Source organism: Anopheles merus, chromosome 2L (assembly GCF_017562075.2).
Source record: "Anopheles merus strain MAF chromosome 2L, AmerM5.1, whole genome shotgun sequence".
In the NCBI taxonomy this organism is placed as follows: Eukaryota; Metazoa; Arthropoda; class Insecta; order Diptera; family Culicidae; genus Anopheles; species Anopheles merus.
The window spans coordinates 30,575,368-30,598,360 of NC_054083.1; the positions used below are offsets into that span (position 1 = coordinate 30,575,368).

The 22,993-nt window shown below is 39.5% G+C and overlaps 1 protein-coding gene across 3 annotated transcripts; it reads left to right on the plus strand.

The window, feature by feature from the left end:
* The first annotated feature begins 223 nt into the window (after nt 1-223).
* Nucleotides 224-22,277, plus strand: LOC121594060 (DE-cadherin-like). Of its 3 annotated transcripts, none has more exons than XM_041916950.1 (4): nt 3,718-7,026; nt 12,978-13,066; nt 21,517-21,574; nt 21,672-22,277. In XM_041916950.1, the coding sequence occupies exons 1-3, from the start codon at nt 4,092-4,094 to the stop codon at nt 21,541-21,543; spliced, it is 3,051 nt and encodes a 1,016-aa protein (XP_041772884.1). In that variant the 5' UTR covers nt 3,718-4,091; the 3' UTR covers nt 21,544-21,574; nt 21,672-22,277. The 3 variants fall into 3 exon arrangements, with proteins under 3 accessions (XP_041772883.1, XP_041772884.1, XP_041772886.1); XM_041916952.1 differs by having other exon boundaries at nt 21,523-21,574; XM_041916949.1 differs by lacking the exons at nt 12,978-13,066; nt 21,517-21,574; nt 21,672-22,277 and adding an exon at nt 224-392 and having other exon boundaries at nt 4,169-7,675.
* The last annotated feature ends 716 nt before the right edge of the window (nt 22,278-22,993 follow it).

Consider the following 22,993-nt stretch of genomic DNA (forward strand, 5'->3'; position numbering starts at 1 on the left):
AGAGATAGCGCTATGGAGGGAAAAAGCACGGACGACGGCTGACAGCGATTGGCCGTCTGACGCACCAACACAACCAAACCTTCGACAGCGCGTTCAGGCGAGGGGTATGAGGCGGAGCCAGGGACGGGTAGCTCGACGAGCTGCTTGACAAATTAGCCGTTGGAGGGAAAAAGATGGCATGATAAAATTCTCCGAACGGCATGATTTCTTCCTTCGCTTTGCGCAGCGGGTGGCATGATAAAATTCTCCGAACGGCATGATTTCTTCCGTCGCTTTGCGCAGCGGGGATATAACAACCCAAAGATTTGACGAAACCTTTTCAGTTCAAAATAGTACTTCAACGCATTGTGTTAAAGTGATTCAATGTAGACGGATCGGATAATCAACTTCTGGTAAGTGAAATAATATGCATTTATATTTGCATTTACACATCAGCGTGTTACAATAGGAGAAAATGCAAAAGTGCACACATGTGTTTTGCGCTCGAAACCTCTCGACACTTAAACGGACGTGTATAATACGGTAATATCGGGAGCGAGACACGAAACGCGGGACGGTCTTACAACACGAACGCATAAATGTTAAAAGAATCGTATCCGAACGCAGGTGACGATTTATACGTATAAACGTGAAAAACGTAACGCATAAAATCTTAGTCCCGTTTTTTGAAATTGGTGTCCAGAAGATGATGTGGCCGAAAAATTGTCGCAATTGCTATGCAGCAAACGTACAGACGCAGTAGCACAAAAACACGGGCGCTCAACACTTTAAACACAAAAACAAACGGGAATCAGCAATCCTGGTCACGGCACTAGTTATGTTCGCGCAAACCCCTAAGTTGTGTTATTTTCTGGATAAACAAGAATACGTTTATCCAATTATGCTGTGTAATTATGACAGTTGATTCCCGCGATCTTTTTCCTACTAATACAAACACAAAGCAACACCTGTCAATTGCTTCGCTGTTCAGTGAAACGCATATGTAAATACCGCAAGTGAAAAGTTTCACTCAGGACTATGGACTGTTTAAATAAACTAAACGGAAACATTAGTTTTTACTAGAATCCTGACAATGAGCTTCCATTAGATTCTACGTGTATTTGATTCTGCACGTGAAAATAAATCAATATTTAAATTAAGTTCGTAGTCAGTATAAGGTGTATTTTTCAAAACAAGCTATTACTCATTTAATGATCAAATGTATCATTCTGTTATTTATTATTACGTTTTAAATATACTTTCAATAAAAGATAGTTCAATGATACTTTATATTTCATCAGAATCGTGAACCAATTTCGTTACTTAGATAAATTAGTTATAACGTGATATACCATTCCATGCTCTTAGAAATGAAATAAGGGTTTCACAAATTGGCTTCTGGTCGTCACTTTTTTATGGCGTTGTTAAGACATATTGGATGTTTAGATTGAGAGAAAGGTTCCCATTATTTACAAAGATGCCAAAACTATCGCTCTAAACCTTTACATTTGAACATTTTAACAAACATTCAAACCCTTTGGTTATATAATTTGCTCTGCGAACATGTTTTATAAAATTTGGCGCTTGACTTTAGGTCGCAAAGTTAGCCGGTCTCTGTTCTAGACGATTCGGAACCATTCCCTTAGCTGTAATTTACTGTTATCATTCTGTTATCGGCTTGAATATGAAAAACAACATTTTATCATTAGTTTACTGTATGTGCTTGCGTTATATGGTTTTCCTAGAAAGAGATTATGCGAAGCAAAACATCGCAGGGTTTCACAATCTTTAAGGAAATTAAACGATTACGATTAAGACAACGAGATCTTTAGTTCAGCTGGGAGTACAGTATCGGACAGAAAGATAGGACCCTTGTTTTTTCAACGCAGCATGCACCCGTTGGGCCAGGTTTATGTGTGGTTTGTGTGTGTGTGTGTGTGTGTGTGTGTGTGTGTGTGTGTGTGTGTGTGTGTGTGTGTGTGTGTGTGTGTGTGTGTGTGTGTGTGTGTGTGTGTGTGTGTGTGTGTGTGTGTGTGTGTGTGTGTGTGTGTGTGTATGTTTGAATGTGTATTGGTGTGTGTGTTTGTTTCACAAGTATGTCGTTTCGGATAGATTTGTTAGTAGTTTTTTTTGTGTTTTGGGTTAGGTTTTTGATGTAATAAGCAGGACCACCGCCCTCGCGATCAGTGTTTTTTCGATATATTAACAATTTTACGGTCTTCTTTCGCCGTGGTCTTTTGAGGACGTCTGGTTGACTTGCGCGTTTCGGTTGTCCAAGCGCGTTTTGGTTGTCTAAGCACGTTTCGGTTGTCCGAAGCGCATTTGCCACAAAAGTGCGCGATCGTTCCATTATGAACTCGATCGTTTTGCGCTTAATGCCAGCAGCAGCCAGTCGCTTTATCATATGGTGCTGATAATCGGTACAATGTTTACCTCGACCCATTGTTACTAACATTGCTTGCTTGGACCGTCAAGAACGCGCTGGTTAAAAAGTTGGACACGGCTCATCCCGTGCTCAGCCTGAGTTCTGCTTCTACACGTGATGAATTACATCGTTGTAGAGCAGCGATAAAAGTGTATGGATAAAAACTATCTATGAGTAAGCGAGTGAGCGTCAACCCATTTAAATCGAGAACAGAATACTGCCGCGCTCATGAAACAAAACGCCCATTGAAAAGAACAACTGCGCGCAAGCTCAATGCACGCACAAAGTTTCCTATGCACACACCAGCTTCAACGCAGAGATGCACGCTGGCCTTTCAATGTCGTGCACTGGAGAAACACCTGTGAGGGAATGCCGAGTTCATTGCTATTGTGCGCGTTTCCATTTCGCACCGCTGTCGCACAATCATGAAACAGCACACCTGCGTTCTCGTCCGAAGAACATTCGCTGCTATCGATGCAAACTTTAGCGTTTATCCAAGTGTGAACGCACGCTGTTTCACATGATAACACACAGAATCAGAATGTTTTGAACGCAATATGAAACCATGTCCAGCTACGTTTCTTCAGACAAAAACCCGCGCACTCGCACACACACACACACACACACACACACACACACACACACACACACACACACACACACACACACACACACACACACACACACAACACACACACACACACACACACACACACACACACACGCGCACACACACACACACACACACACACACACACACACACACACACACACACACACACACACACACACACACACACACACACACACACACACACATAAACCTGTCCAAACGGGTGCATGCTGCGTTGAAAACACTAGGGTCCTATCATTCTGTCCGATACTGTATGTATGACAATAAAAGCACCCGCAGAACGGCTGAATCATTATCTCACTCTCTGAATCACTCTGTACATTTGTTTGATGCATCATTTTAGCAGTTTTAAGTTATTTAACGAATTGTTAAATAGTATTGCAAATTAGTAGTCAAAACAAAAATAAGTAATTTGTAATATACAGGTAGTCCCCGAGATATACGGTACATCCTATACGCGGATTCGGAGATACGCGGTTTTCTAAAGTTGACAGTTCTTTGAGCAAATTGTACTCATTTGACAATTGTAAAATGCCAAAAAATCTCCCTTTTGATCGAACGTTAAAAACCATTTCGGAAGGTTTAAAACTGTTATATTTTGTGAGAATCATATCAAATAATTAATAAGGTGGATAAAACCACCCCCTACTTGTAAAATTATACGAAAGTTAATGATATTTTAGCTGAAAGTCACGAGATTCGACTTACGTGAAAATTCGAGATACGCGGTTTTTTTGCGGCCGTTAATAGTCCCCATCAACCGTGTATCTCGGGGACCGCATGTACAGTGACGTAGTTATACTGAATACAGTGCAGTTGCTGCTTTGTGTGATTATGGTCCAAGTTCTCCTTACGTATGATTGACTATCCTGCTGTGAGGATTTATAAGTCACTGATCGCTAGCCCCATTAGTGGCACATGCATGCCTAGACAAACAACGGTTGTTGCGGAAAGGGATGAGAAAAAAGTAGGCAAACTGTGGTCGAGTATAGCCTAGGTTCTGGTAACATGTGAGTGTTGTTTGTTTACACATGCTTCTTCAAATGAGGGATAATGGCACTGAAAATAATAATAACAGACCTATCATTAAGGTTAAACAAATGTCTGCAATATTTCCAATTTCATTTCAGAAAGACAAAACGGAAACGAACATTCATTACTCTTCCACGCAAAATAAGCAAAAAAATGAACCTGGTCAAATTGATGATCAACGTCATGATATTATTATTCTGTATCAAATTGCACGCTGCAAATATTCAAACGATCACAGAAGATGTAAATGAAAACGACAAAAAAAGACTCACCGTCAATTCGAATTACATCCCCTCGTTTACCAAGTTTCCATGGGCTCCCATTGTACTCAATGAAACATACGACCAATTCTACAGTTCATTAGCTCAGTTTGAGGTGAACACGAATTTAAATGACGGAACAAGTGTTGTATTTGATATCGTTCAAGACAATGATTCCACAGCTAACATACAAACTACATTTATCTTAGAGCAGGTCAATAACACCGCACACATAATACTGGGAGGCAAACTTGACTATGAAAAGGTGCAAGAATATAGAATCACGGTACGAGCAATGAATTTCAGAGGCTTGAAAGCAGATGCAACAATGTTCGTCAAGGTCTTAGACGAAAACGATAACATTCCAGAGTTTATAGGAGACTCGAATGGAGTTATCCTCGAGCACGAGCCAGTAGGCACGTTCGTAATGCAAGTAAAGGCACATGATAATGACGGGACATCGGCCCACAACATCGTATCGTATCGGCTCGAGGGTACTGCTCGACAGTATTTCCACATTGACAGTAAAACTGGCAACATTACGTCATTGGTGGAGTTCGATCGTGAGGCGAAAGATATTTATCCTGTAACTGTGGTTGCCGAAGATAACTCACCGTCCGTGCTGTTCAATAATGGAAAGCCAAACCGTGCGGTAAAACAGTTGTTTATAAGAGTTTTGGACAAAAACGATCATCCCACACGGTTCGAGGAACAATACTACGAGGTGAACAACATACCAGAAGACGCTGACATCAATACAAGTGTTATCAAGGTGAAGGCAACGGATCAGGATAAAGATCCCAAGATTAAATACAGCATTATAGAGAATAACATTGGAAAGGCGTTTAAGATCGATGAGGACACCGGTCTTATTTCAGTTAACAAAAAGCTCGACTATGAATCGATTCAAGAATACGATTTAGTCGTGCAGGCATATGACGGCTGTTTTAAAAGCACAACCAACGTATGGATTCAAATAAAAAATCTGAATGACTTTGCACCGCAAATTTTGACCTTAACAAACGTCACGATCAAGGAAAACACCATTCCTTTGGATTGTATTGCAAATTTGTGGGCCTATGATCCAGACATCGAGAATTTCGAGTACCCACAAAACATACAATATGCACTTCCCAAAGAACACCAGCACCTCTTAAGCATCGACGACAAAGGATGTCTTAAACTGCTCCAGCCTCTTGATCGTGATCCTCCACATGGGCAAGAAGTGATACAAATCAATATTACCATTACAGATGAAAATGGTAAGGGAAGAACGGTGATGGAAACAGTTTACATCTTCGTTGAAGACATTAACGACAACGCGCCCCAGCTTACCAATAGAATGCCAGTTGTGTGGAGTGAGAACCGCCCTTCAGCCATGATCACGAAGCTGACTGCAGAAGACGCTGATGGAGAGCACAATGGACCGCCGTTTTTCTACAGTGTTGATCCCGATGCCCCAACCGAAATCAAAAATCGCTTCCAGACTGTAGGTGATGAGCTGTATTCATTGGTGGAGTTTGATCGGGAGAAGCAGAAACAATACTTGGTACCGATACTGATTCGAGACTCGGGTCACAAACCGATGAGCGCCGTCAGCAAACTGTTGGTGGTGATTGGTGACAAAAATGACAACGAAATGCAAATGGGCCAGAGCCGCATTCTCGTCAACAATTACGAAGGCAAGCTTGCAGATACGCAGATAGGACGAGTGTATGTCAGCGATCCAGATGATTGGGATGTATCAGACAAGATGTTTCTTTGGGATGAGATGACGCCCGAGACGAATAGGAAGCTCTTCAAGCTCAACATCAACACCGGTATGATCACGATGATAAAAGGCACACCCGAAGGAATATACAATCTAGCGTTCACTGTGATTGAAGAATCATCCTATTTTCCACGCCACAACGTATCTGCTCGAGTGACGGTGACAGTGAAGAACATCTCGGCGAAAACAGTCAACCAGAGTGCATCGATTCGCTTTTACAATGTAACGGCTGAGACATTCATATCTCAGACAGTGAGTGAGCTCAACACACCCATGAATCGACTTCAGCAAAGCATTGCAAGCATTCTGGATACCAGCCCAGATCAGGTGGACATATTCACGATCAACAATCGTAAGCTTGCCCGGGGTGCATTCTTGGACGTGTTTTTTGCGGTAGATGATACTATTTACACATCGCCAGAGGTCTTAAATTCAGTGTTAAGTTTGCATCTACGCCAATTGGAGGAAGACGTCGGGTATCGGATTGTGACGGTTGGTATCGATGAGTGCATCGAGAAAGGACATACATGTACACAGACATGCAAAAACAAGGTCCTTAAAACAGCAAAACCAATCGTAGTGCACACCAGCACTAGCTCGTTTGTGGGAATGACCACCTTGGTGCAAGCTGAATGCATCCCACAGATAGAATCTTCGCTGGTAGCATGCTTCAACGGTGGCACTTTCCAGAATGGTAAATGTAAATGTCCCATGGGGTTCGAAGGACCTCAGTGTGAGAAATTAGACATCTGTTTTGATGGAAGTGGGTATGCAATCTATCCATCGATCAACAGTGGCAACGTAAACAACATCAGCATTGAGTTATTGCCCCGACAAAAGAACGGGTTGGTATTCTACATGGGTCCTCTGAAGTATGACCCATCTTTGAAGGCACCACCTTTTCTGGCATTGGAAATCAACGATGGTATGTTGGTTTTACTATTGGACTACGGAATAGGGACGAGCCGTTTCGAGCATCAACAAATAGTTTTACACGAGATTATTAAAGTTCAGGTTATTTTACAGCCGTATAGGATTGAGATTAAAACGGTGAACAATAAGATGGTGAGCAGTAGGAGTCATTATGAAAATAAGGATTGGAGTGGGTTTCTTCCAGGTAATGTGTCTCTTCAACTAGGAGTTTCTTCAATTAGTCTCGATAAGCTGGGATCTCTATACAGCTGGAAATATGTACCATATACGAAGAGTTTTGATGGATGTCTACGCAATCTTACAATAAACGGGCGCACGATAGACTTTACCCAAACGAGTCAAAAACATAATATTTTATTCAATTCCCAAGGATTCACAGCAATAGGTAAACAAACGTTTTTGGTATGGATTGTAGCTTTAATAATAGCGATAATGGCGATGTCGATAGTAATCGTTATACGATTAAAGGACTACTTACAATCATGGATTGAGATATTAATCAGAAAACTGCAAACAGAATCAATGAACACGATGGTAGAATTGCATCCTGCACCTGAACAATTACCATCTTTTACCGAAGTCCATGAAAGAAGTGTCAGATTGTTGAGAGGTATGTCAACTCATTAAATCAATTTTGATATTTTCTAGTGGTTCCATAATCTCTTAGTTAGAGTGGCAATATATGTTGAAGAGCAAGCCTTGAGTAAAATAGTAGGCTATGATTATTAATGTAAGATTCTAGAAATATAGTCTTGTTCCAACCAGCAACCTTTACACAGCTACTCTCTACAGGTTATGGGCCCAGACTCGAAAATTGATTAAAGATCCAGAATATCGAAGACTTGAATCTAGAAAGTTTAGTGAAAATGGCGCTTCCTAGCTCAAGCAATTCCTCGTCAAGTTTCGTCGGTTCGACAAGTATTCCCTCCATTGAACGTCTGCTCGGTCGGGAAAATTGGACATCCTGGAAGTTTGCTGCTAAAACGTTTCTACAACTCGAAGGACTTTGGGAAGTAGTAAAACCTGTGAAAAAAGAGGATGGAACTTTCGAAACAGTGGACGAAAAAAAGGATTTGCAAGCCAGATTGAAGCTCATCCTTTTACTCGACCCAACAATTTATGTCCATATTGAAGACGCGGAATCGGCTCGATCTGCTTGGGACAAATTGGAAATGGCGTTTGAGGATAAAGGGCTTTCTAGGCAAATCGGCTTGCTTCACAAGCTGATTAAGTCTGATTTGGATACATGTGGCTCAATGAATTCATACGTGAATCAGGTAATATCCACGGCAAACCAACTAAATGCCATTGCTTTCAAATTGCCCGACTTGTGGGTAGGAATGATTCTTTTGGCTGGTTTACCGGAAGAGTATCGACCGATGATTTTGGCTATGGAGAATTCTGGTGTTGCAATCACAGGCGACTATGTGAAGACAAAACTTCTTCAAGAGAGGCCGTTGCTACGTAACGAAAATGTTCAAGCGTTAGCCACTAACAAACGTCGTGAAGTTTTCAAGCCAAAACAGAAGCCTTCTTCGTCGAAAGGTCCGCAATGTAGGAAATGTGGCCGGTATGGTCATATTGCGAAATTCTGCAAGGATGATCGAAAAGGAGGAACAACGTTGTGTACGGTGCTATCGACATTTGGAAACAGTGAAGCTAACGAGTGGATTTTGGATTCGGCAGCGTATGCGCACATGACTAGCAACAAGGATTTATTGAGCAACCTGCAAAACGCAACAGGTAAAGTAGTTGCTGCTAACGGAGGAACTCTGGACATTGTCGCTCGTGGAACTGCTATAATACAACCGAAATGCATGGAAGAGATTGTAACGATCAGCGATGTAAAGCTGATTCCAGGTTTAACATCGAATTTACTTTCGGTTAGCAGGATGGTAGAAAAGGGATATACTGTTCAATTCAACACCAAAGGTTGCAAAGTATATAACCCTAGCGGCAAGTTGGTGCTTACTGGTATTCACAACAATAATCAGTTCAAGGTGGAACAGGTAGCGAACAACATGCAGGAGGCTCTGTCGTGTAACACAGCAGAAAGTTTCGAATTGTGGCATAAACGGATGGGGCATCTGAGTGCTGTGAATCTCAAGAAACTTGCTGGTGGTTTGGCAACTGGCATCACATTGAAAAATATGGACGGTGCGGATTGCAGAGTTTGCCCGTTAGGCAAACATTCGAAGTTACCGTTTCCGAAGAAAGGTTCTCGAGCTGAAAATGTCTTGGATTTGGTTCATTCGGACATTAATGGACCGATGGAAACGCACTCGCTTGGTGGACATCGATACTACATCACGTTCATCGATGACAAGACGAGGCGTATATTCGTTTATTTCCTTAAGACGAAATCTGAAGTAGAAGTTTTCGAAGCCTTCAAGAGATTCCACGCGATGGCGGAGCGTCAAAGCGGAAGGAAGCTTAAAACACTACGTACAGATAACGGTAAGGAATATATGAACAAATCCCTAACATCGTTCTTGCAGAAAGAGGGCATCCGCCATGAAACTTCGAACGGATACACACCACAGCAAAATGGACTGGCGGAACGTGCCAACAGAACTATTGTGGAAATGGCGCGGTGTTTACTGTTCGAAGGAAACATGACCAAAGGTTTTTGGGCGGAGGCGGTTTCAACAGCAGTTTATCTTATCAATCGTTCTCCTACACGTGGACACAATTTAACTCCTGAAGAAGCGTGGAATGGAAGAAAACCTGATCTTTCACATCTGCGTGTGTTTGGAACGAAAGCGATGGTAATGATTCCGAAGGAGAAGCGACGTAAATGGGATCCGAAATCTCATGAGTGCGTTCTGACTGGCTTTGATGAAGAAACGAAAGGATATCGTCTGTACGACCATAAAAAGAAGCAAACGATCATTAGCCGCGAAGTAATTTTTTTAGATGAAGGTTGTTCATCGAACGTGACAGTTACAGCAATGCAAGAGCCAAGAAGAACATTCGTTAGACTGGACATCGAGGAAACAACTTCAATCCAACCTGTGCAAATCCCGGTTCCCAATTTTGCACCCGATGCTGGATCAGACAGCACGTTGGAAGAAAATGATGCAGAAACGGATGGTGAACTCGATGAAAGTACGACAGATGACGAAAACAACACTAGTACAGAAACGATGGTACAATCTGAAGACGATTCGAGTGATTTTCTTGGGTTTTCCGGAAGCGATGTCGATGGCTTTGTAGCAGTTGCGTCTGGTATGTACAGTGGAACATATGCTGATCCTGTTTCACACCAAGAAGCACTCGCTAGGGATGATAGCAAAGAATGGGGGACTGCCATGCAGGAGGAGTATAACGCTCTGATGGAGAACAAAACCTGGACGCTAACTTCGCTCCCGAAAGGAAGACAAGCCATAAAATGCAAATGGGTGTATCGGACTAAATGCGATTCATCTGGAAATTTAACTCGATACAAGGCTCGTTTGGTCGTCAAAGGATTCTCACAGCGAAAGGGGGAAGATTATGATGAAACGTACGCTCCCGTGGTACGGTATTGTTCGCTGCGATACCTTTTTGCCCTGGCTATCAAGCATGATCTGATGATAGATCAAATGGATGCAGTAACAGCATTTCTGCAAGGAGATCTTGATGAAGATATTTACATGGAGCAACCACCTTGCTTCGTTGATGGACAGCGGAAAACGTTGGTATGTAAACTTAACAAAGCTATTTATGGTTTGAAGCAGGGGAGCCGAGTTTGGAACAACAAACTGGATGCAGCATTACAACGGTTCGGCCTGATACCAACTCAGTACGATCCTTGCGTGTATGTAGGTAGCGAAGGAGGTAAGATCATTATCGTTGCTATATACGTTGACGACATGATGATTTTTAGCAACGATGTGGCATGGAAAAAGCAGCTGAAGAAACATCTTTGTAGTTGTTTCCGTATGAAGGATTTAGGAGCAGCACAGCACTGCCTAGGTATAAGGATTCAACGGACAAAAGAAACCATCAAGTTGGATCAAGAAATCTACATAGAATCTATTTTAAAGAGGTTCAATATGGATAAATGTAAACCAGTGGCAGTTCCAATGAACAACAGTGAGAAGCTGACCAAGGAAGAAAGTCCGAAGAGTAACAATGAAACTGCTGCGATGAAAGATGTGCCGTATCAAGAAGCCGTTGGGTGTTTGATGTATTTGGCACAAAGTACTCGACCAGACATTCTGTACGCGGTGAACATGCTGAGTCGATTCAACAAAAATCCAGGACAAAAACACTGGAACGGAGTGAAGCATGTTATGCGCTATCTTCGAGGGACTTCTAATTTTAAATTGGTTTACAAAAAAAAATGTAGATTCGAAAATTATCGGTTACTGTGATGCTGATTGGGGATCTGATCCAGATGAACGAAAATCCACCACTGGCAACATCTTTATGGCGCAAGGAGGAGCAATTTCATGGATGTGCAAGAAGCAACCGACGGTAGCCTTATCTACGTGTGAGGCTGAATACATGTCTGTATCGGCGGCGGTACAGGAAGCCTCATGGTGGCGCGGACTTTCTGCGAAACTGGCGAATGCGGATGAAGTGATTGAAATTCGTTGTGACAATCAAAGCTGCATTGCGATCGCGAAGAATGGTGGGTATCATCCACGAACGAAACACATTGATATTCGTCACCATTTCATCAAAGATGCTCTCAGCCGTGGGATTGTCACTCTAGAATATGTTAGCACGGAGGACCAGATTGCAGATGGACTTACTAAACCATTGCAACGGATTAAATTCGAGATTAGTCGCGAGTTAATGGGTATCTCTGAGGCTTGAGGAGGAGTGTTGAAGAGCAAGCCTTGAGTAAAATAGTAGGCTATGATTATTAATGTAAGATTCTAGAAATATAGTCTTGTTCCAACCAGCAACCTTTACACAGCTACTCTCTACAATATATTTTAATTTTATAGTATAACAGTGACCGTTCGACATCATAGGACAGAGAGACAGAAAATAAGTTGAACAAAATATTAGATCATCAAAGGATAATCACTTTAGCTAGTTCGTACTAATTTTAAGATAATTATCTTGTAAAAATAATACTTTTAACTTTTTATATGTAGAAATGTAAATCAAAAATAAAGGGTTGGTAGGTTAAAAGTATACAGATCTCGGTCCTATGCTCTTTTCCATACACCTTCTCATTTTTTGAAGTTCTTACATTTCTCAACTGATAATCTCTCTCAGGCTAGTTTAGCAATCTCTTATTATGCTGCTGTTGCTACATTAGTCGTTCATAAGATAAAATAATTAGCAATGTTTAGGATAAAATAAGACGACTAACTATTACTTTATCATTATCTTTCAAGCTTACAGTTACAGTACAAACTTAGTAGGTGCTCTAGGGCTTAAATGGTAGCTGTTTGAGGATAAAAAAACCTGAGGAGTGATGGGTCATGTTGCACTGTGGCATCTCGCACACACAGCACAATAAAGTGTGTGAGCACATTTGCACACTAAATAAAAATATGGTAACACACTTATTGTGCTGCCGCACAATTTTTGAGAGCGCACATTGACTGAGCGGACTGTGGTACCACGCACAAACAGCACAATGGACTGTGCGTGGTACCACAGCACCGCACAGTAAAAAGTACGATTTGACCCATCACTAATGCGGTGAATGGGGGGTTTTGTGTGATCTTAGCTTATCGAGTCTAATAATTAAATTATTTAATTGAAGAACCATAGTATCTGTAAGAAATTCACACCGTTATTTTCATAACTATCTTTGAATAGTAACAACAATAACAAAATTGTCACTTTAAGGCTACTTTACCGATGTGTCATTTTGCGATTGCTACATACGTACATTAAAACATGCATCAATTAGCAAAGTGTCGGACGGATTTTTCTTGGAGCGACTATGCTAAAATTATGAACATTTCGTTTGAAGCTTTCTTTTTATTTCAGTTTTTGCTGCTTTCATTTCAACAGAAGACAACAAACATGACCTAGTTGATTATTCCCTAGTGTGTTCCACTAAAACAGGCCTGGACGAGGTATCGCATGTGGTGACGGTTTAAGTTTTTCCATCATTTTGAGTTAATTATTTTAAGAAAAATTTCGACGAAATACGCAGTTATATTAAAAAAAATGTTTTTCTGGTGTAAATAAGTTATAACCATCTCCAAACAGGCCCATACCCTTCCTCAACCCACGTGTACAATGATCGGTGTATTAAAGTGATCACTACTTACAATTTTACATTTGTTCTATTTGTTATACTACAACTTTGAATTTTTAATTATATGAGTGGTTATGCATTTATAAGCGCATAACCACTCATATAATTAAAAATTCAAAGTTGTAGTTGTACAATGAAAATGAATTGCTTTAAGAAAAATATTACACCATCTGTCATTACTATATGGACAGTTGTTTTTCCTGATTTGCGGAAAATCCGGCTGAGATAGGTAAAAACAGTGCATCTATTAATTATGAAAAATACTATTCTTTGTATATTTTTATCAACGGTTTGAAACAATTATTACATGTCTTATTACAAAAAAACACTTAGAAAAATAGGTTTTTTATACAAACTAATAAAATTGAAAATTGCTAAAAAATACAAATGACTTATTTTAGAGATTTTTATAATTATTCAAAATATTTTTTTTGCGATCTTTAAAAGAAGTTTCTATAATTTGTTTAAAAATTTTATGAGTTTTATTACGACAATTATCAACACCATTCTTTTTTAAATATCAAACATTTTCAAAAACAATTATTTTGTGCAGGTTTGATTGTTTTGAAAATACAACCCAAAATATGTAAAAAGATTTCTATAAAAAAAATTATCTGTCATGAGAACCTTATCCAAATAGTGAATAACGGTTCAAAATTGATCCGATCAAACTACATCTAGACCCATAAACTACCTTGCGAATACACGACCAAACTTTACAAGCAGACGGATATGGGCGCTTTTGTAGCGGTATAAGAGAACGTCGATGGTGAAGTGGGTGGTAAGATGAAAAAAACAGATTTGGATTACATTCCTTAACTATGTATGTAACATCAGTGTTGCAAACTATTGCAACAGCGCTCTTTATTTCGCCCGTAGTAGTATTAGGTATTATGTAACAAGCGTTTTCTTAAGCAGTCTTATATTATTATTTTATTGCGACGATAAAAATCAATCGCTACCGCGAAAGAGCGGTCATTGCCTTAGCCACGATGTTCGGGAGCCTTTGAGCGATCGGGAATATTCGGCTCGATCGGTATAGGATGCTTCCAACACTACGCGTTTGTACCGCGCTCTTTCGAGAATCACGGTTAATAACACCGACAGATCGAATCTAACGTTAATTATTATTAAACATTTGGGTTTTGCTAAAATGATGTTAGTAAGCTTTTTGAGTTGCTATTGTTTGATCGATTTTTTTTAAACTATAATTCAGTAAATGGATAAGGCACTTATGGCAATTTAAAATTATTTGTTTGAAATCATTTTACATACTTTGGTTTGTATATTTGAAACAACCATTACATGTAAAGGTAGTTTTTTTTTTATTTTTGATATTTTTATAATTTATATCTTGCTAATTGTTCTTATAAAACACACAACGACTTTTAAAAGTAATAGAAGCAAATCTTCAAAATCGCCAAAACATGTATTTCTGTGAAGCTTTCCTAAAATATGTTATTTCTTTTTTTGGGCGATTTTTAAATGCATTAGTTAGTACAAAACCCTTATTTTCGGAGGGTCTTTATAGTTATGACTTTTAATTTATGTTTTCGTAATAAGTCGTACAATAATGGTCATAAACTTTTGAAAAAGATATAAAAAGATGTGAAATAGTATTTTGCATATTTCATAGATTCACTGTTTTTATCTATCTACGCTGGTTTTTCCGCAAATAGCAAAAAATGACTGGTATGGTAGGCGCTGTATTACCAAAATTGAACAAAATTACTATGATAAATTAAGCTACCACTTTCATTGCTCTCGACGAACATATGTATTGAACAACTTCAATTTAATAGTTGATATCCTCATCTTGGGCCGGTCTGGTGGTACAGTCGTCAACTCGTACGACATAACATCATGCCCATCACGTGTTCAAGCCTCAAATGGAATGAGAATGTCCCATACGTTGGACTGATTATTCTGCTATGGTTATACAGGATTTCTCACGATCTATTGGTTGGCTTCCTTAGTTTTTTGGTTGCTTCCCATATGTGTTAGGCGTGCTCCTACGATTTTGAAGAAGTTTCTCAGATATTTTTGGTTCAATAGTATTGATATTCAATGGGACGTTACCAATAAATTATGGGAACGAACCAATAATCTGTGGGACACAACGAATAAATAGTGATAAGAGCCCAAAAAATTATGGGAACCGACCAATTAATTCGTGGGAAGCCTTGTAAATAGGTCACTGAAAGCCAAACCCACGAGTGGTACAGGCAGACCTTGACCGACAACGGTGTCAAATAAGAAGAAGATCGTCCTTCCCGCGGACTGAGCGGCCCCGTCAATGTAAGGGCCCCATATATGGTTATTCCAGCATAAACTGTAGGACTATAGGGGTCCAGTACAGGGATTCTGAGCACCCCCCCCCCCCCCACAAACCATGAAAGTGTGTTTTATTCAAAACCTTATGCAACTATTTTGTAAAGGTAATTCTAGTTGTACTTGTAGTGTGTGGCATCGCAAATGAAAGTCGTCAAAATAAACGATGGTTTAAAAACGACTACTGCTAGACTATAGTGTGTTGCTAGGAGACCCCGGCTACTGCATTAGGTACGTTCCCATAAGCCATATCTTTCTTTACGAATCTTTCCTCTTCCACCGGAAACAAGTGTCAAAAAAAATTCGTCAATATTTTTGCATTCACACCAAGGTGTCTAGATAGAATACAGGTGGTTCCTTAACACTTTAAGTGCCGCGTCATATGACATCACATGACGGCTTTGTTCACCGCTCAGCTGTGCATCTGACGCTCAGTGATTCTCTTGAGAACGAATGAGGTAGGAAAGAGAAAACGACATGTGCTACGCCGTTTATCGCAATGAAACAAAAGAGTGATAACAATCGCACGAGAAAATGTCCCTCACATCGCTCTCTTGCCATGCGCTACGTGCTCACTCGAAAAACTGTGACGTCTGGCCAGCGGTCAAAGTGTAAACTAGTGATGGGCGGGTCGACCCGAACCTATCGGGTCGGAGCCATCCGTAAGCGACCCGGAGTCGTTCGTGTCGACCCGAAAGGTACAAGTAGGTTCAGTGGGTGCAACGACTCCGGTAGCTGCGAGAAAGCATAAGCGACTCCGACCCGTTGGTGAGGCGAGTTCGGGTCGGGTCGGGTCGGATTGAACCTATCTTGACCCTACCCGACCCGAACTCGCCGCACCAACGGGTCGGAGTCGCTTATGCTTTCTCGCACCTACTGATCTATCGGGTCGACTCGAACTCGCTGCACCCTCGGATCAAACTGAACCTACCATGGCCCGACCCGACCCGTACTCGTTGCACCTACGGGTCGGAGTCGCTTATGTTTTCTCGCACCTACTGATCTATCGGGTCGACCCGAACTCGCTGCACCCTCGGGTCAAACTGAACCTACCGTGGCCCGACCCGACCCGAACTCGTTGCACCTACGGGTCGGAGTCGCTTATGCTTTCTCGCACCTACTGATCTATCGGGTCGACCCAAACTCGCTGCACCCTCGGGTCAAACTGAACCTACCGTGGCCCGACCCGACCCGAACTCGTTGCAACAACGGGTCGGAGTCGCTTATGCTTTCTCGCACCTACTGATCTTTCGGGTCGACCCGAACTTATTGCACCCGCGGGTCGGATTTGATTCCGACTCCGACCTAGCGCACCCGCTGCACCCACGGGTCGGAATCGATTCCGACTGGCTTGCACCCGACTCCGGGTCGGGTCGTGAAATGAATCGTATGACCCAACACTAGTGTAAACCCTAATTTTGGTCAGGTGTTTTTGCGAATAACAAAAATTGTATCCAGCGATGATTCGCGGTGTGTGAACACAAAAATATTGGTGAATCTTTTTTTGACACTTATTTCTGGTATAAGAGGAAAAATTCGCGAACAAAGATATGGTTTGTGAGAATTTACCTATTCAGAAATTAATAATTGACAACGACATCGTTACGATTCGCGAAACCAACCAGTTGCATCTAGTTCTTCTCAGCCGTAATTCAGGGCTTTGATTTTATTTGTTTGATACGCTAGTTCTATCCATTGATGTATCGATATAAGTCTTTGTTTTGAGCCATGTTGATGTTGATGATGTTGATGAACATGTTGATAACATGTTGATGTCCCGCATTTTAAGAGCTCAGAGATCCCAGAGTATTTTCGCAGGATACTAACATAGGTATCAGGTATTTTCCCACTGCTCCCCAAGAAACAAAACCCTAGGTCATCACATTTCCACCCTCATTCTTCATTCATTATTCATTCGATCGCGCATAGATATGTTAGGCAATCAAATCTAAATTTGGACTCATTGATCTAAAGAACAGCTTTTCAACAATGTAGTGGTACATCCGCATGTTCTTAATCATATTTAAGCCGAATCTCTTTATTAACGTTATTGTAGATCGAGTGAGGGTTTTCATAAACGTCGCATGTAACGAATGATAAGTTTCGGAAAATTAATTGAGATATATTAAGGAGAAGGGCGGTCCCGTGGTACAGTCGTCAACTCGAACAACTCAATAACACGCCCGTAATGGGTTGAAGCCCGGAATAGTCCCCCTGTAGTAAGGACTGACAATCCGGCTACGTGATATTGAATAAAGTTTTGAAAGCCTGTATAGGCCGGCATGCCTGCGTAGGACGTTTACGCCAAATAGAAAAAGACATAGACAAGGAAAAAAATGTCAAATGTGCAAAAAGTTCATTTCACAAGGCTAGAAAGCCAGAGATAAATTATGACAAATGCCATTACATTGCCAAGGAGAATTTTGACTGGCGAGCAATGCGGAATGAATCATCGGCATAATGATGGCTGATATGTACCTATAACAGCATCCTGCGTAAAATAAAGTTTGAAAAAAAAAACATGTCACCAATAAAACAATGGCTCGAAAAATACAACCAAGAAATTAAATTGATACATATCGTAATTCACTTGACTTTCACAAAGTCTTAGCCGCATCGAAAGTTTGTGGCCGAATCTTTAAACATCAGTGGATAAAACTGGCTTACCGAATAAATAAAATTATTTTGAAGCCTTACATTACGCCTGAGTGAAACTAGATTCAAAGAACTAGACGTTTTCCTAGAAAATCTTTTGAATTAGAGGAGAAAACATGCCAAGGGGCCTGCATTAAGTTTTGAAAGCGAAAAGGATGTGTATAAATGATTTAACTTGTGTTATTCTTGTTTTGATAAAATACATCAAAACTCAATAGCTTAAATGATTAAAGTATTCGCTTTATTTTGTCTAGTGATTTTTTTAAATAATTTATTATATAGTAGTTTTTCTTTCAGAAAACTTTTCATTTTCGTCATGTTTTGTTATTGTAAATTTATAAGCACTATGACAACTAATGTGTAATCAAATCAAACAGCATAAAAACTTATTTTTTTAACAAAAAAATGAAACAAATATAAACATGCAAGTAGTTAGAAGTTTGATAAGCGGATCATTGTAGCTTGTTATTTTCCAGTAATTATTCCAGTAAGTAATTTTTCAAAGATTGCAGGTGTTAAAAACACCTCGCGAGCCTTGAATATTGTTATTCTCATTGCAAACTAACTCGAAAAACAGTGGAGTTATTTTCATCAATTAAAATTATGATCCTTTTTTTTACTAATAATTATTTATTTATAATATGTAAGCTATGCACATTACTTCATGCCATAATAAATGTTACGTTTATAAGACATGAGTGACAATCTCCATAAATCTGATCCACAGTAACTTACGACGAAAAACGAAACAAAACGGAAAATTAAAAACCTCCAAAGCTTCACTTCAAATGGTTTGTTTGGTAATAATGGTTTAATGAATTAATTTTCATGTTTCCGGTTGCATGTAATAATCATGATCAATATCGTTTGTTTAATATTTATTTTCTTTAGCCGCTGTCAAAAATAAGAATTAATTAGGTCCATTAAACTGTACTCTTCATCAACTGCAAATATTATGGTTAGTTCTCAAGCTAGAGATATCGAACAAGTTTTAAAATGAAAGATTATCCACTTTGTCTGACATATTTTGTCCAAAATATAAAACGTACCATGCTTTTGCGTCAAACAAGTTGATTATACACATAATTATCACATTATGATGAACATTTGGCCAAAATAAACCATGCAAAAAATGAAAGTCTTTTCTTTCAATAACTAAATTAATGCTCATTTTGTGTGCTTTTGGATAGCATACAGTGCCTATCACAACTATATGGACTGTAGTTTATTGCAATTTGCGGAAAATCTAGAGGAGATAAAAATAGTTAATGTATGAATTGTGCAGAATACTATATTTTTTTTAATTTTTAAAGCCGTTATTACACAACTTATTATGAAAACACGAATTTTGAGATCGTACCATAAAACATAAAGACGCTTCGAAAAATAAGTTTTTTGTACCAACTAATGCATTTAAAAATCGCCCAGAATATAAATATCATATTTTAGCTAAGTTTCACAGAGATCCAGCTTTTTGCGATTTCGAAAAAGTGTGTTCATTAATTTTAAAAGGCGTTGTGTGCTTTATAAGAAATATTACCAAAATATAAGTTTTTGAAATATCAAAAATAAAACAAAACTTCGTTTACATGTAATAATTGTTTCAAAAATACAAACCAAAGTATGTAAAATGATTTCAAACAAATAATTTTAAATTGCCATAAGTGCCTTATCCATTTACTGAATTACAGTTAAAAAAAAAGATTTGATCAAACAATAGCAACTTAAAAAACCTCAATAACAACGTTTTAGAAAAACCCAAATGTTTACTATTGTTACATACATAGTTAAGCAATGCACTCATAACCTGATTTTCCTTCATCCAATCTTCGCTCACTGCATCAACAATGTTATCTTTTTCCGCTACAAAAGCGCATTTCTAGCGGTCTAAGAGAACATCGATGGTGAAGTGGGTGGTGGGAAGAATAAAATTTCAGGTTATGATTACATTGCTTAACTATGTATGTAACAACAGCAAACATTTGGGTTTTGCTAAAACGTTGTTATTGAAGGTTTTGAGTTGCTATTGTTTGATCGGATCAATATTGAGCCATTATTGACTAAAATAAGTTGGGCTGGTCTGGTGGTACAGTCGTCAACTCGTACGACTTTAACAACTTGCCAGTCATGGGTTCAAGTCCCGAATAGACGACCGCGCCCCCATATGTAGGACTGACTATCCTGCTATGGTAACAATAAGTCACTGAAAGCCAAGCTTCACCAAGTGAGTACAGGTAGGCCTTGACCGACAGCGGTTGTTATGCCAAAGAAGAAGAAGAAGAATAAGTACAAAAAACTTTTTTTCAAAGAGTCTTTATAGTAATAAACTAAATTGTTTTTTTGTAATAGCTTATGTAATAATGATTATAAAATGTGAATAAAATATACAAAGATGTGCAATAATATTCTGCACAATTCACATTTTTCTTCTCTGGATTTTCCACCAATCGTGTAAAACGACCGTCCATTTAGTTATGGTAGGTGCTGTATAAAATTTCTAAATTAAGATCTGGCAAAGGTATTGGCAAACCTTCGTTTTGCTAAGCAGCACGATTGGAGAAGTTCGATTCAATCGGTAAAGTGTGATTGAAAATTAATTATTTATAATTATTTCACAATAAGTAAATGCGTCGTGAAACTACTTGATAATTAGATATATTCTTCAAATCTTTGTTGACTGAAACACGTAAAGGTTAACGAAACAACGTCAACAGCGTTAATAACATCTAACGTAACGCTCTATACTAAGAATGACAAAGAAAAGAGCACCTTCAAGTAAAATTTATAAAACGAGTTTCTCTCTTGAATCCAAGACTGCATGATCATTTTACAATTCATTCAGAAGCAATTTAGTTGGTTGAAAACTTTTAGATTGCAGGGTTCATAATGGAATCATACAATGGACTAGTTGATCCGCTCGGTGTAATGTTTCAAATGGCTAGGGGATTTTTGCAACGTTGCTATGAAGGTTTGTAGGTACATAGCGGAATCTTATAAACGCATAGGAGATGTTTTCAAAACAGCTATGCAGTTTTGCAACCAGCTATGGAGCGCTCGGTTGTAGCGCTGTTGAAATTAAACTGAGAATTTTTTTGTTCAGAACCTCGTTATGATTTGTGTGTTTGGGGTGATTATACACACGTTTTTAGCATCGTCGGGCAAAATAATGAATCATTTGTAATTTGCATTCGCTGCTAAAACATTCTTCTATGTTACATTCTATACTCTACTATGACGCATCCTCCGGAACATCTTTATGTTGGAACATGGAATTTGGAGGAGAAGGATGAACCACGAGCTTGCTGAGCTGTACGGCGAATCGAGTATCCTGACGGTGGTGAGTGGCTAGAGAATCTTTTGAGGATGTCTATGACTCATGCCCCTCCAAGAAGGTGCTCGACAGCAATCCCCACTTCTTATTCTTAATTCCCCAGGTACTAGGCGCATGGGAGTACTGCGAACGCGATGGCTGGATCAGGTGAAGCGAGACCTGTCGGAGATCGTGTGTCTACATGGATGGTAGACAGCTGCCAGGGTCCGAGCATTCTGTAGAATGATGGTTGACCGAGCCATGTCACTTCGACGTGCTCTATCGTGAGCAGGCCAACAATAGAGAGTTCGTTAAGTTCATATGTAAGAAGATAGGGAATGAAGCAGGAAAGCGCATTTGAGTGGCAAGGTTTGATTTATGTTAATAATTTCTTGGATATTTTCGCTAATCTCTGCATAGCATAGAAGAAGTCCGTACCACATATTACTAGTCCATAACGGAATGGTCCTAGATTCATAGCGGTGCCATTAGACATAAATGGTGGTTGATTTCGGAGAATATGCGTTTAGTAAGGACCAGTGGTATATTTATTTTGCTTAGTGTGTAGGATGTATATTTGTTGATGAAAAGGTATTCGTTCAACCAAATTTCGTTATCCTTCACGAAAGTTCGCGTGCTAAACAAAGATTTTTCATACTTCGGTGGAATGTACATTGAAAGCGCAGTTATTTATTCAGAAAATAAAAAGCACTTACTTACTTCAAATATACTTTCTCAAGTTATGGAGACTAAGGCTTGTAATATGAAAGAATACTGTCAATTTAAGGCAATAAAATCATGGATCTGTAATACTATGTAGTGGAAATTTATGCCAGATTTGAACTAGTTTTTGCAAACGACCAGAAAAAGAATCAATATTATAAATCTGTATATTATTAATCGGTTCACACATTTTACAGGAAGACTATGTATTAGTGTTGGCTAAAGTAGCACAATTCAGTGAGCTGTGCACACACGCACACTACCCTAAGTGCACTGTGCACTTGCTAGCACTGTGCGCAATTTAAGCACTGTGCTATGCTGTGCGCACTTTACCCAACACTATTCCCCCGGAACATTGAGTTCATTGAAAACAAAATTGCATTAAATTGCATTGCATTAAAATTTACTTTTTCGGATGGCTAAAAACACTAAGATAAATTGTTGCTGTTCATAAACTTCCCTTGTAAGGTAAACATTTAAGTTTCTTCTTCTTGTTTGGCATCACAACCGAAGTCAGTTAAGGCCTGCCTGTAAGAAACACTAGTGAGCGTATTAGTTAACCATAGCAGGAACGACTGTCCTACGTATGGGGGCAGGGTCCATTGGGGGCTTGAACCTATGACGGACGTATTGTTAAGTCGTATCATGATGAACCAGAACGTTGTTGTTGGAACGCAGCTGGGGAATGTTGAATCGGTTCACTGTCTAGTGTGCCACATCGAT